This window comes from Helobdella robusta (assembly GCF_000326865.2).
Source record: "Helobdella robusta unplaced genomic scaffold HELROscaffold_7, whole genome shotgun sequence".
NCBI lineage: Eukaryota > Metazoa > Annelida > Clitellata > Rhynchobdellida > Glossiphoniidae > Helobdella > Helobdella robusta.
In genome coordinates, this window is record NW_008705398.1 from 2604996 (window position 1) to 2619406 (window position 14411).

A 14411-nucleotide genomic window follows, 5' to 3' on the forward strand; every position below is an offset into this window, starting at 1 on the left:
AATAAGATGTGCGGTTGGGAAAATTGAACTTAATCATTTTCATTTCAAGGACAAAAAAGTGCTAAAATTAGAATGCATACTGTGTTGGTACGAAAAGGCCAATGCATATTGGAGTTTAAGTGAGAACAAATTACCAACATTTCGATTTTTGTCACAATTTTATGATGGATCTGCTTAAAAACAAAATTTTATAACAGATTATTTGTTTGAAAAAACGAAATTTTATAAAATATAATGAAGCATTTATCTGCTTGAAAATGGGAAAATTTGGTAGATTTTTATTCAAGTTTATTTTTTTAGTAATTACTATCTGCAATTAATCCTCATTCATGCAATTCTAACTTTATACTGAATAGCGACGTCCATCTCTTTATTTTAATCAAACGAAGCTCCTCATATTTAAATTTACCTTCAAATAATGCGTGGATACTTGTAAATCAAAATAACTCGAGGAATAGAATATCGACAAGCTTCACCAAACTAATAAAAATGTGGAAGATGTGAACAAATTTTAAAATCTTCCCTCTGGCGTCTAAACGTAATAAAAAATTTATATACAAATGATGTCTAAGTTTATATGAACAGCTGAAAAAATAAATGTTCATTTAAAATAAGGTTTAAATTGCAACTGTATTACTTTTTTTCTGGCAGCGTTTCATCAACAACCTATAGACAAAATCTACAACTTCCATGAAGGTAGCCGCCGAAACTCCGAGCCAAAGAGAGAGCATTCCTCCGACAACCCCGACCATAGTGTCCCACGTGTAGGCAGCTTCTTCGATATCATAATACGGGATGTCTTCTTTTATTATAAATTTGATAGTAAGGAAAGATTCTTGTATTTGATTCAGTTTCATCGAGGTTGCTTTCAAATTTGTATTGATTGCATCGGTCATGGTGAGGTTTGATTCATAAAAATGTTCCAATATATCTGTGTATAATTTATATCTTTTGGCGACTTCGGGATGAGTTTTAGTGCAATTTTTTTCGTAAATAAAATTTTCAAAGAGGTCAATTTGAAGAGAATTTTGAGGCCATGAAGCCGTAGAGAGAAAAGTCCCGTAGATAGTTTCATCACAAGGTGTCAAACAGCTGCTTTCACAAGTTCCTTTAAGAAACTTTTGAGAGCATTGAAAGTTATCAGAAACATTTTTATTCATTAAGAAAACGTTAAACCCGTGTTCTTTAATTTGATCGCTGTCGAGCGAGAAATTGCCGCACATGTTTGTAGTGTTCATGTACGAGAGAGGTACCTCTAAATAATGAGACACACATCCGCAGTTTTTTAAAATGTTTTTTTGCTTGCAGAACTCAATACATGAATCACGTGTGTAAAATTCGTTGGGCGAAACGTTCAAAATGGTTTCAGCCGTGCAACCAAATCTAGAAAATTATTGAATTATTCAAAAGTCTTAACGTATTATAATTTAAAACGATTTTTCAAAATCAAACCATATGAAAAATATTTAAACTCGACAATACAAACTTATTATACGGCTTATCCAGCCGATGTTTCTCTGTCTGAACTATTGTAACGATGTTTTCAGTTCCGGGAGCTACACTGAAGCCATTTTTTGGACTCGGAGGAGTTCCAGATCTGTGGACGTCTACCTGAACACCTCTTGCTTGAGAACGCGTGAAAGAATATTGATAAGGAATTTGTTTCACACTAGGTGGTCCAATGTTCAACATTAAGTATAGTCCCCTGACAGACATGTTGTTGCTCAATGTTTGTAGCTTACTTGTTTTCAATGTATAACAAACGTAGTAATTTGGGCTCCAGTGTTTTTCAAAATAATTTGAACAGTCCTTGTTATCATCGGGCCAGTTACTTTGATGGATTTGACACTGAATAATGAAATCTGGACAATCCATTTTTATATCGCAATTTTTTGGTATGTTTAAAATGTAACCTGTAATGGAGTTAAACTCTTCATATATTTTCTGGGCATAGGACTGGCTGAAACTTTCGTTTTTTACTAAATGCTCCAAAATCATCTTTTTATTTTTAAAAAACAATAATAGAAATTCTTCAATGGGTAATATTTCTGGATAGCCAGCAGCGAACGAATCAAGATTGCATATTGTGATATCTGGGAAGGCAATTTTGCCCTCAACCTGAATTTTTGTACAAAGGCAACTGTATTTTTTTTACATTTTTGTAAAAAACTTTTTGTACTTTTTTGTATAAAAAATTTTAATTGGCTTAATAGATTTAAAAATATTTATTAGTAAATGTATTTCTTTTTTTAAAAAAAAGGTTTCAAAAACAACAACTTCAACTAAACGAGAAAATATCATTTCAACGATTAACAATTTTGCGTTTTAAAGTAACAAATTGTCAATAATCTGATATTTAATGTAAAAAAAATAAAATAAACCTTTTCACCGTATTTAGTCCGAATGGGCCAATAATTATACTTGCTGATGGCAACGTACAGAAAAAAAGTTAAAGTCACAGTGCAAGCAATCAGAAACAACACCCAGAGCTTCTTCAGTACTGGATCTTTTGTCTTAACAAATCGCGGTACGCCTCTTATTGTCGTGTTTTCTGCGTAACTAACTAGTTCAGCTTTAAAATCGGAATACATTTTTTGGTATTTATTATAAAATTATTTTATATTCTGTAAAAACTTTAACAATTCGTTAAAATATTTTACACATTTTAATTGTCCATTGTGGGCAAGTCAGCTAAAAATTTGTTGCTTGTTTAGCGTTACTTTGATATTTGAAAGAGGTTATGTATATTTTCAATAATAAAATGAAACCAACCTATATGGTGCTTAATGTATGTTGGTTGTATTGATCTAATATGTCATTTAAACAAATGGGTGACGATAACGCACGTTAATTTACTTAACGATTTGTTAAAAGCATTTCCATCAGCCATACACATTTTTTACTGCGATCATTTTAAATAAGAATAATTAATTGAACAGTTTTTTGCGAACTTTATTATTCAAATGCGTTTCAAAATATCTAAAATTTGATTTGATAAAATTTGATAAAATTTGATCCAATGAAATTATTTTTGGTATTATTCGATGAATTTGGTGACCATCTAAACCGTGCAAATGTTTTCAATAAACTTTTGCATTTATTATTATCGATATTATGTAACTCTGATATATTCAGAGCAGCGTACAAATCTTTATCCACCTGATGCAATGAAACGTTTTTGCAATACGACACACATTTATGAATGTATGTATGTATGTGTATATCAAATCAAATCAAATATTGTATTTATATAGCGCCAATTATAATTGCTTCTCATCAGCGCTCTCCTCGTATGAAGCATGTTGAAAGCGAAGCCATCATCGGTTGAGATCACTAGGAGTTACCAAATAGGTATGTCTTTAGACCTTTTCTAAACTCAGCTAATGATAACCCGGATATACGTAGTTCGATTGGTAGGCTGTTCCAAAAAATAGGCCCAGCAACTGCAAAATCTCTATCTGCTGTTTTCAGATTCCGATCTCTAACATACAGCGTGTTTGAATCAGCAGACCTTAGACGCCCATGTGATGACATAGATGAAATTCAAATACACTTATCTTCTAAATATTTCGAAGCCAGACCATTTAAACTTTTAAATACCATTACACCCAACTTGAACATGATTCTTTGTTAACACGCAGCCAATGCAACTTCTTTAGAATTGGTGATGCATGATCGAATTTTAATTTGCGATATATCATTCTAGCAGCCTGATTATGAACCATCTGAAGTTTAGACAACAGTTTATCAGCTATGCCATATAGAAGACTGTTACAAAAATCTAATCTAGAGTTGACGAAAGCATGTACTAATAGAGTCATTTTATCTCTATCTACCGATTTTGTGACTTGACGTAATTGACGTAGTTGGAACACACATTTTTTAACCAATAGACTGACTAGTGGACCCATTGTCATGCGGGAGTCCATCGCAATTCCCAAATTGGTAACCGTTTTACTGAAACTTATATCAGTCATGCTGATGTTAATCGATGAAGGTTCAACCGTTGACGTTTGTTGCCATGTACCAGCCAACATGAACTGAGTCTTAGTCTGATTCAACTTTAGCCTACTTTGACCCAGCCACGAGCCGACATCAGATATAGTTTTTGTCAGTTTCTCTAATACGGTAGGCATCTCATCTGGAAAACGTAAAACACAAATCTGCATGTCATCTGTGTACCCATGGCAATAATAACCATTTTATTTAGTAAATCCAATATCTCTGCAGCGTACAAATTAAAAAGAATCTGTCCAAGAACAGATCCTTGAGGTACCCCTGATGTAAGTTTCATTGGTTCCAAGAGACCACTTGAGTAAGAAATCTGCTGAGTCCGACCAGTAAGAAATGATTCGAACCACGCTAACGCAATCTTATTTAAACCATAACAATATTTCAGTCTGTCCAGCAGGATTTTATGATTCGCAGTATTGAACGCCGAACTCATGTCCAGGAATGTCAACAAAGTTACTTTTTGTACATTAACTGCTGAATAAACATGAGAGAATATATCCGATAGAGCTGTTTCGGTCGAATGAAACCTTCTGTATCCAGATTGATGCGAAGGCCAAATACCATTTTCATTTATATGATTATTTAAAACTAACTCAACGGAACGTTCAATAATTTTAGAAACGAATAACAAATTTGACACCGGCCTATAGTTTATCAGATCTGATTTATCTAATCCTGTCTTCTTTAGAATTGGCGTGACAATTGCATGCTTGCAAACCTGTGGCATTACACCCTTCGTTAAGCAAATGTTGATTAAGTCCGTTAAGTAAACAATAAAACAGTCAGCATATTCTTTGAATACATGCGTCGGTATTGGGTCGAGTGAGCATGACTTCGTAGGTGTATGTATGTGTGTATGTGCCTATAGTTTATCAGATCTGATTTATCTAATCCTGTCTTCTTTAGAATTGGCGTGACTATTGCATGCTTGCAAACCTGTGGCATTACACCCTTCGTTAAGCACATGTTGATTAAGTCCGTTAAGTAAACAATAAAACAGTCAGCATATTCTTTGAATACATGCGTCGGTATTGGGTCGAGTGAGCATGACTTCGTAGGTGTATGTATGTGTGTATGTATGTATGTATGTATGTATGTATGTATGTATGTATGTATGTATGTATGTATGTATGTATGTATGTATGTATGTATGTATGTTAAAACCAAAACATGATGAGTGACACTGAACCGTCAAACATCAAGTAACAAATGGATTAACACTTTGATTTGTCGTTAATTGCACATGTCGGCATTCAGTTGGATATTTTCAAGCACACAGACACGCAGGAACCGCTGCAACAAGCACGAAATGTGGTTGGTTGCAAAAAACAGTTCCCTGCTGTCACCTGATCTGACACTGATCATTTTGCCTATTTCCTTAAGAAATTTAAGGGTGTTGGGGTCCATCGGGCCGAGAACCTCGATGCATATTGGCAAGAATTCCATCGAGGGGAAGGCACTCCCATATTTTTTCATTTTCTCGTCCGCTGCCCTGGCCGCGGCCAAACCGCATTCTTTACTTGTCAGGTTTACGTAACGTTCGGCGAGGGTGCCAGGGACCGTAACATCCCACGCCAAACATCTGCCGGCTCTCCAAGGTATTAGCGTGCATCCGTCCGGTCGCCTACCATCATGCGCAGAAATGCCGGATGGTTCCTTGAGAACCGGGATTGAAGCCTTGGAGAAGAGCCGACAAATGTAATCGTTTAGCGCTGAATGACGTAGTTGACGGCCCCCACCCAGGCGACAAACCAAACCGTGGTGCCCAAACTCGTCCGCCTCAGCGCCACATCGGCACGTGTATTTATTTTGAATGACCAGGCCAAGTCTGAAGCCAATGGCAAATCTTACAGACTCGTCGTCAAGCCTGGTGCCCACAGAGGTGTTAGGCCACGATCTCAACCACCCACAGCTGGCAACGCTGGACATGGCCAACAAACGAGCGGTGGAAAAGTCGTCGCCGCATGAAGACAACAAATTTTGAAAGATTTTTTTATATTCTTCGTTCAAAATTTGGACGTGCGTACGGTCCCCCGGGGCGGACGCTGGGGGAAGAATATCGCGGCAACAAAAAAACCGGTGGAGCAGAGAAGACTGTAGGTCGAGAGTGGCAGCGGCAGAAGAATTATAAACGACGGGAGCCAGCTGAACCACGCTAAGCAACCCCAGCCCACCAAATCGCACCGGCAGCTGAGCCTGGGACCAACCGCTGTCGGTCACTTGAACATTGCAAATCGACGACAGGGCGGTGCGCAGGGCTCCGTCAAATTTGCCCAATTTAGAAGGGTCAATGTGTTTAGATGTACGCAGGAAGTACATCAATTTGGGCAAACTGAGGGCATTGCGGATAATAGTCAAGGCATCATGGGCCGAAAGACAGGAAACACGACCCAGGGCGAATTCAAGCTCAGAGAGCTTTTGGTCAAAAAACTTCATTTGATAATCGCCCTCGACCAAGGGTGTGCCTAAAAAACTCAGTTCTGACGCACCAACTCTGGGTATTTCAGCCAGCGCATGTGGCACCTGAAATAAACTTTGGCAGTGAAGTTCGCATTTTTTAATGTTTAACTCTAAGCCAATTGCAGCGGAGTTATGCTTCAAATATTCGTAGCCATCGGCCAGAGTTGGACCGTCCGAAGCTATGCTGATATCATCCAGATAAGCGCAAACGAAGGTGGACGAAGCTTTTTCTAAGAGTGGATGAAGAGTTAGTGCGAACAACAAAGGACCAAGGGGATCACCCTGCTGTACCCCCTCGGACGATTCTACAACCCAAGAGTGGTAGCCAAGGGAAGAGACTCCGCCATAAGCAGAATGGCAAAAATTATAGATGTTGGGGCAAAAAAGTTTGACAGCCTCCAACATCGAGTCTCTTCTCAAGGCATTGAAGGCATTTTTAAAGTCCAGTTTCAGAAACCCCCATTGATCGGGGAGGTCGGTGACCAATCTTCGAACCGCATGAACAGCGGCCTCAGCGCCACCCTTAATCCCGACACCCAACTGAGTCGGGTAGAACTTGGTCTTGAGTTCGACCACGACCAGGGCCAAGGCACATTTGCCGGCCAACCTCCTCCAAACGTTCCCGACCGCAATCGGTCTGACCCCTCCGTCTTTCTTATTTAAAGCTATTAGCCGGCCTCCAAAAAAGAACCGGCGGACGGAGAGTGGGCAAGCTCCAGATAGGATCAAATTAATGAATTGGGTTACGGAGTTCAGTGTGTCGTCAATTGGCAAGGGGCCTGAAAAAACATCCTTAAGGTGCTGGGGTCGTAGGCCATCCAGGCCTCCAGAAAAACCGTTTTTGAAAGATTTAACGGCCCTCAGCACCTCGGCGGGAGAAACGCAACCAGCCGTTGGTGTCAATGCGGGAAAGACCCGCCTGTCCACCGGAATTTTTGGGTGGATAGAACATAATTTATCGAAGGTGGCCGGCGAGCTCTCCGCCAGGCCCTCCGGCGAGCAGACAAGTCTGACCGCCGAGGACAGGTTTCCCTGTTCAATACAAGATGACACAGCGTTGATCCATCGATCGGGGTTGTGCTTTTGTGATTTGGCATTATTGAACCCATCAAAGCACAGTACCAGGGTTTCAAGACCAATAGTTGAATATTCGCTTAGACGCTTGTTGACCAGATTGCCCTGGTTGACCCGGCGACCTCCTCTGGAAGTCTTCTGTAAGACGTATGGGACAAAACAGTGGAGTCTAACCCAGTGAGCCGGGTCACCAGGGTCGTTACAAACAGCCGTCAGCAAGGCGTTCAGATCATGTGCGAACTTCTCCCTGCATGGCTTAGGGATATGGTCGTACACCGGTACACATTTCAGCACGGCCGTCAGCTTATCAAAAACACCAGAGTAATCCAGGCCGAGAGGATCACCGGAGACCGATGCGGCGGACGACCGTGTGGGCAGCCCAGGCCTGGGGTCGGGTGCGACACCGAGAGGCGAAGCAGCCCTCGCGCCCGATGGATCAACTTTTTTCCGGGACCCCGAGCATTCCTGTCCTTTCACTTTACCTCCGTGCCGACATAACTTCCCGTCTGGAGTGCTTCTATAGTGGTTAAAGCAGACGGGGCACTGTTGTAACGTTGGAGCCATATGTGATTAAAAACAACCAAGAAACGAGGGAAAGGAAACAAACCAAGTGGGGTGGATGGATGAATGAATGGATGAACAAGCGAATGACCAAAGGAACGGGCCAGCAAACAAACGGATGAATGAGTGAATGATGGGGGAATGAATGAGCTAATTACTGAACGGACGAGTGAGGGAAAAAAAGAATGAATGAGTGAGTGAATAAATAAATGGATGAATAAACAACCGAACGAATGGATGAATGAATGAATACATGAATGAGTGACGGAATGAATGAACGAGCGAACGGATGAATGACTGAATTATCTTTAAATATTTAACCAGTGTTTCAACTTTTATTTATATAATTTTTTTTTTCTTTTTTTCTTTTCTTTTTTTTTTTTATTGATGAATGAATGAGTGAGCAAATGAGTGAATGAGTGAATACAAAAACCTAGGTAACAGTGTGGGAGGAGACACTATTGCAGCAAACTTTGGCCCAATCTCTCCCTTATAGTTTTTTTTTTTTTATTTTTATTTTTACACAGATTTTAAAAATTGGTTTAGGAAATTTCTTTTTTTATAAATAAATTTTAATTTTAATTTAAACTTTAAATTTTAATTTGAAAAGTAAATTAAAAATAAATGCCGGTAGAAGGTAAATAAGTTAAAATGTAGTGAACTTTCCAATAATAATAAAAACAGCTCACACCTGGCGCAGGCCGGTGACCTGTAGCAGCTATGAGCTGTGAATAAATTATAATATTGATAAAAAAAAACAAAAAACGAGAAAATTGGCCGAGGCAGGGCAGAAAAACGATAAAAAATGACGGAAAAACACACCCGGGACAAAATTACAGCCGATGACCCCAAAAATCATCTATAAAAACAATTTAAAATCTATGAATTTAGCAAAAATAATCAGGAAATTAAAACAATCCAGCCGGCCTTGAATGTGAACAAACGAATATCGTTGTATGTATGTATGTATGTATGTATGTATGTATGTATGTATGTATGTATGTATGTATGTATGTATGTATGTATGTATGTTAAAACCAAATCATTGACGAATGACACCAAAAGCCAAGCGTCTGACTAAATTTGATTTTATTCGCTATAACGTCACTCAACCACGTACGTCAGCATTCAACTGCACATTTTCCAACACACAGACGCGCAAAAACCGCTGCAGAATGCACGAAATATTATTCATAGCGAAAAAATACTCCCTACTATCGCCTGACCTAATAATAATATATTTACAATGTATGTATGTATGTATGTATGTATGTATGTATGTATGTATGTATGTATGTATGTATGTTTTTTTTTTTTTTTTTTTTGGAGGGGGAAAATACTTTATGTATTCCAGGATATATTTCGTGGATATGTCGGACTCGAGTAAACCCATACCGACTAAAAACCTCCTCATCGTCTGGCCCCAGTTTCCCTCGCTGGCCCGCCGTTAGGCATTACTACACGAGGGGAGGATCATAGCAGTTCGCTAGTTCGTCTATTTTTAAAGAAAACTGCAACATTCGAATATATACTTTTAGCCTTCTATCTTTAATTAATATTTTTTCTTTGCCTTTCTATGATGCCCAGCTTATTGAGGATATCAAACGCAAACGTATCAGTGACATCCCACGCAGTTTTTGATGAAAGCATAGCTTTAATTATACTTTCTGGTTGGATTCTCTGTTGGAGAACAGTTTCCAAAGTTTCTCTAGACCTGTGGAAGCGAGGGCAGTTAAAGAATGCGTGTTCCGCATCTTCATTTTTTCCTGGACAGGATGGGCATTCTGGAGAAACATCATGACCAAAGCGATGAAGGTACGCCCGGAAACACCCATGTCCCGAAAGCATCTGCGTCAGGTAGTAGTTAACTTCACCATGGTTCCGCTTCAGCCAGACATCTATTTGAGGTATAAGACGGTTTGTCCACCTGCCAGTTGTTGCCGAGTCCCATTGCATTTGCCATCGATGCATGCTATATTGTCGCTCCTCTTTTCTGAGTTCATTTTTGTTCAGGGTAGTTTTTTTACTCCGTTGATACAATATCTTTTTTTCTCTGGCCAGTTCCATGAAGGGTAACACACCAGCTATAACACAAATTGCTTCTCCAGAAACCGTGCGGAAAGCGCTGGCAATTTTCAAAGCACTTCCTCGATAAACCGACGAAAGTTTTTTTTGCATGTCATGGGTTTTTAGTGCATCAGCCCAGACTGGAATCCCATAAGTTAATACTGACGTGACAACAGAAGACAGTAACACCCTCCTGCTCTGTTTTGGACCTCCCACATTAGGCATTAATCGTGACAGGGCTATCCTCACTTTAGTTGCTTTAGTGCAGACATGTTCCACTTGTTGTTTAAAATTAAGTCGACTATCAATCATCACCCCCAAATACCGTATGTAGGGCTGTGTCGTTATTTCCTGTTCTCCGAGTGACAGCGTAATGGTTTCTAATTTCCTTTTCCCTGTAATAAGCACTGCCTCCGTCTTGTGTCTTGCCAGCTCCAGGTGGACTGAATTCATCCATTCACTAATTTTTGAAAAGGAGTTGTTAAAAATATACTCAATTTCCTCAAGATGTTCCGCTACGCTAACTACGGCCACATCATCCGCATATGCCACCAAACTGGCATCCGATGGCAGTTTCAACCTCAGCAGGCCATTATACATAACATTCCATAGGAGGGGTCCTAGTACCGAGCCCTGAGGTACACCCCCCGCAACGTTGTATTGTTGTGGTCCTGCTTTTGTGTCGTACATCAGTATTCTTTCTGTGAAATAGCTTGCTACCATTCGTTGTAGGAATAATGGAACATCCAACTCATCAAGAGCATGCAAAATGCAATCCCAATTAGCGGAGTTAAAGGCATTTTTAATGTCCAACGTGGCCACTAGACATTATTTTGTCTTTCTTCCCTTTCTCGCAATGGCATCCCTAGCTTTTTGTACTACAATACCAACAGCATCTAGCGTTGAACGGCCTTTCAGGAAACCAAACTGGTTGTCAGTCAACTGGGGATCCACCTTCTGTTCAATCATTTGGTGGATAATTCTTTCCAATATTTTCCCGGCTTTGTCCAGCATACATAATGGGCGGTAAGATGATGGGTCTTCCGGCGGCTTCTTTCCTTTAGGAATGAGAACCAGCCTCTGTTGCTTCCATCTTTCTGGAAAAACTCCCTCTCTAAAACATGCATTATAGACATCCAAGAATAGTTCCGGTGCCTCCTTTATGGCTGTCTTCAAGGCATTGTTAGGTATTCCATCTAAGCCCGGGGCTTTGTTATTTTTAATTCTGTCACAGGCTTCCCTCAATTGAGTTTTCGTGACTGGTGGGACATCGATAGTCTCATATTGTTTTGTACAATTAGTGTTCCTATTTTGTTTAGAAAACAGACAAACAACAATCTTTTTCAATAGTTGTGGACATGTGGGCGAAGGCATTGATTGTCCTTTCAAATGTAGCAAGACCGATTTATATGGCCGGCCCCATGGATCCTTTTCCACCTCGTTGATAAGCTCCAGCCAGCATTTTCTTTTACTGACTTTAATAGCCTTGTTGAGTTCTAGGCAAGTCTTCTTATACACTGCTTTCAGTTCCAAGTAATTTGCTTTCTTCCAGGCATGTTGTGATGCTCTTCTCGCTTTAAGACATTCTTTTCGAAGAGCATCTATATTTGCATTCCACCAGTGAACTGATGATCCCTTATCCACATAATGTTTACGGGGCATACTCGCATCACAAGCTTTTACTAATCTTCTTGTTAATTCCTCTGCATTCTTTTCAGCGCTTTGAACGGCCAATGGTTCACGGTTTAGGGCCACCATGAAAGCATTTGAGTCAAAGGACTTTGCTTTCCATCCGACAGCATTGGTCCGTGTCAGCATATACCCTGAGCTAAAGTCAGTGGTCACTTCCCAGAGTAGCGCATTGTGGTCGCTTGCCGTTTAGAAGTCCATAACTTTCCATGAAAGGTTTCCTTTTACCAGGCAGCAGCTTACAAATGTGAAGTCCACTATTGAGTTCGCTTCTCCTCTTACAAATGTAGGTTTATCTCCGTTATTCAACAGGACTACATCTAATATTGCCATAGCTTCTAGTAGCGCGTTCCCTCTTGCATTGGTTTCTTTACTGCCCCAGTCTACAGCCCAGGCATTAAAATCTCCAGCTATGGCCACAGGAAAGTGCTGCTTTGCACTCTGGGTCAGTCGATCAAGGAAGTTTACATATTCATCAAAGGAAAGGCTGGGCGGAGCATAACAACTATAAAAATATATATCCTCTACCTTTGTTGCTACAAAACACGCCTCTGTATTTATAACATTTTGGAAAAGCAGCTTGCTACAAGACCAGATGACTGCTCCTACAGTTCTATCCGTTTCCCACGGCTGTGTATTCAAATGTTTATAAGGTTCTGATACTATTGCCAGATCTACTTTCAGTTCACGCACAGTCTGCATAAGCAGATCATGTGTCGCCTCGCAGTGATTGAGATTTACCTGCAGAATCTTCATACTTAGGTTTTTTTCCTTTAATACTCAGCACCGCGTTTTTATAAACTTGACATCTTGCAGTACCAGCTGCATGAGCACAATTATCCGCGTGGTTTGTTTCAATGCATAAAACACAACGGGCCTCGTTCTTGCACTCTGCAATTTTGTGACCATCTTTTCCGCATCTAATGCAAAGTTTTGATCTGTCTATGGGACTCTTGCATTGTATTGCAAGGTGACCATAATGCCAGCATTTAAAACATTTGGCTTCTTTGCTGACACAATTCTGCAGTTGACCCATCCGATTTTAATTTTGCCATGTTCACCCATTATCGTTTTTGCAATAGGAGCCGCCAGGGTTATCGATGCAACCTGTGTGCCTCGATATGCTTTACGAAGCGATTTTATGTCATCGATTGCTATTTTAGAGTCATCTCCAGCCGCTTTTTGTAAGGCTGTTAGAATGTCCTCTTTCGTTGTGACATCATCTAAATCTCTTATTTCAAGGTCCTCTTGTGGTCCTTTACATATGACCGTTGCCTCGTCTTTAAGGATTTTCGAAATGGTTTTCTGTAATCCTTGGCCTCCGTCAGCGTTTTTTTTGTTAATAATTATTAGCAGATCGCCAGTAGCTGTCCTGCGGATCTTTTCAACCGTGGAGTATACTTGTTCATCCGGAACTTCTTTTTTCACTCTGCAAAGAATGTCTGCATATTTCTCCCTATCTTTGGGACGAACAATTAGGACATTTGTTCTTAGTCTTCCCACGTTCCTTATCATTTTCTGAAGCGGACGGTTATTCTTCTGTTCCATACTTTGATTCTGCTTCCTTTTTTTTACCTTGACTTGTTGCCATCCAGTTTCTGTCTCAGTGTTTGAATGTTCTTCATCTTTGCTCATTGTTGGGGAAGGCAGAGTTGTTTGTACTTCCTCTCTCCTCTTCTTAGTTCCAGTCTCCGGCGGCGTTCGGTCTTTTCGCTTGACAGGCCGAGACAGAATGTCTACAGCAGACTCGCTATCTGCATCGGCTCCGGTATCTATGGCCGATAATTCTTCTATATTCCGTGCCCTTGTCTCTAGTGGCAGAAATTGTGTTTCTTGGTTCAACAGCAACAGGTTAACAATTAACAACTCAAAAACTCAAATGGTTGTATTCGGACCAATATAATATTTAAATTATAAAGAGCCGTTCAAAATCGAAATTAATAATCTTGAAATTACTGAAAGTAAAACAGTAAAATTTCTGGGTGTATTTCTAGATCAGAAATTGAGTTTCAAGTCCCATGTTGATTACATATTTTTCCTCCCGAAACGATGTTTGAACGTGCTCTACAATGCCATATGTTTGCCTAACTTGACGTACTGCAATGTAGTTTGGGCCGGTGCATACCAATCAACCACCCATCCTATCATGGTACTGATGAAAAGGGCAATCAGGATTATCACGTTGTCAAGAAAACAAGCCCACACTCATCAACTATTCACAACAACTAACAATCTAGATTTCAATAAATTGAACTTGTACTGCATCGCCGATTTTGTGTATAGGCAGCTAACTAATAAGCTCCCGCATATTTTCAATAACTATTTCAATTTAAATACTAACAATAGACGATTAAATAACATTTTAGCTAACAAATCAAAAACGAATATACTCTTTTTACATGTAAAGGTCCAAGAGTATGGAATTATATTATGAAAAATGGTTTTTGTAATGAAAATATGCACAAGAACTTCAAAAATAGGTTAAAAACGTTTTTATTGAAAACACACATAAATGTATGTGTTGGTTTTTAATTGTGAATTATTCT

General features: G+C 39.6%; 4 protein-coding genes across 4 annotated transcripts in view; 1 reads left to right on the forward strand and 3 right to left on the reverse strand.

Moving 5' to 3' along the window:
• HELRODRAFT_189614 (hypothetical protein) overlaps positions 1 to 260 on the forward strand; it is a gene marked incomplete at its 5' end in the record, with an annotated part of 2587 nt that extends 2327 nt beyond the window's left edge. Inside the window, one exon of the mRNA XM_009030833.1 lies at positions 1 to 260. This exon is cut by the window's left edge and continues 345 nt beyond it.
• A 357-nt stretch (positions 261 to 617) lies between these two features.
• On the reverse strand, positions 618 to 2591 carry HELRODRAFT_164895 (hypothetical protein; the record flags this gene model as incomplete). Its single annotated transcript, XM_009030834.1, has 3 exons — positions 618 to 1383; positions 1487 to 2118; positions 2382 to 2591. 3 exons carry the CDS (start codon positions 2589 to 2591, stop codon positions 618 to 620), a joined length of 1608 nt encoding a protein of 535 aa, XP_009029082.1.
• Positions 2592 to 5247: 2656 nt separating this feature from the next.
• Positions 5248 to 8112, reverse strand: HELRODRAFT_164896 (hypothetical protein; the record flags this gene model as incomplete). The annotated part of the gene is made up of 3 exons (XM_009030835.1): positions 5248 to 5670; positions 6235 to 6429; positions 7174 to 8112. The coding sequence occupies 3 exons, from the start codon at positions 8110 to 8112 to the stop codon at positions 5248 to 5250; spliced, it is 1557 nt and encodes a 518-aa protein (XP_009029083.1).
• Positions 8113 to 8542: 430 nt separating this feature from the next.
• HELRODRAFT_164897 (hypothetical protein) lies at positions 8543 to 12621 on the reverse strand (the record flags this gene model as incomplete). Its single annotated transcript, XM_009030836.1, has 3 exons — positions 8543 to 8598; positions 8932 to 8968; positions 12070 to 12621. 3 exons carry the CDS (start codon positions 12619 to 12621, stop codon positions 8543 to 8545), a joined length of 645 nt encoding a protein of 214 aa, XP_009029084.1.
• Positions 12622 to 14411: the final 1790 nt, after the last annotated feature.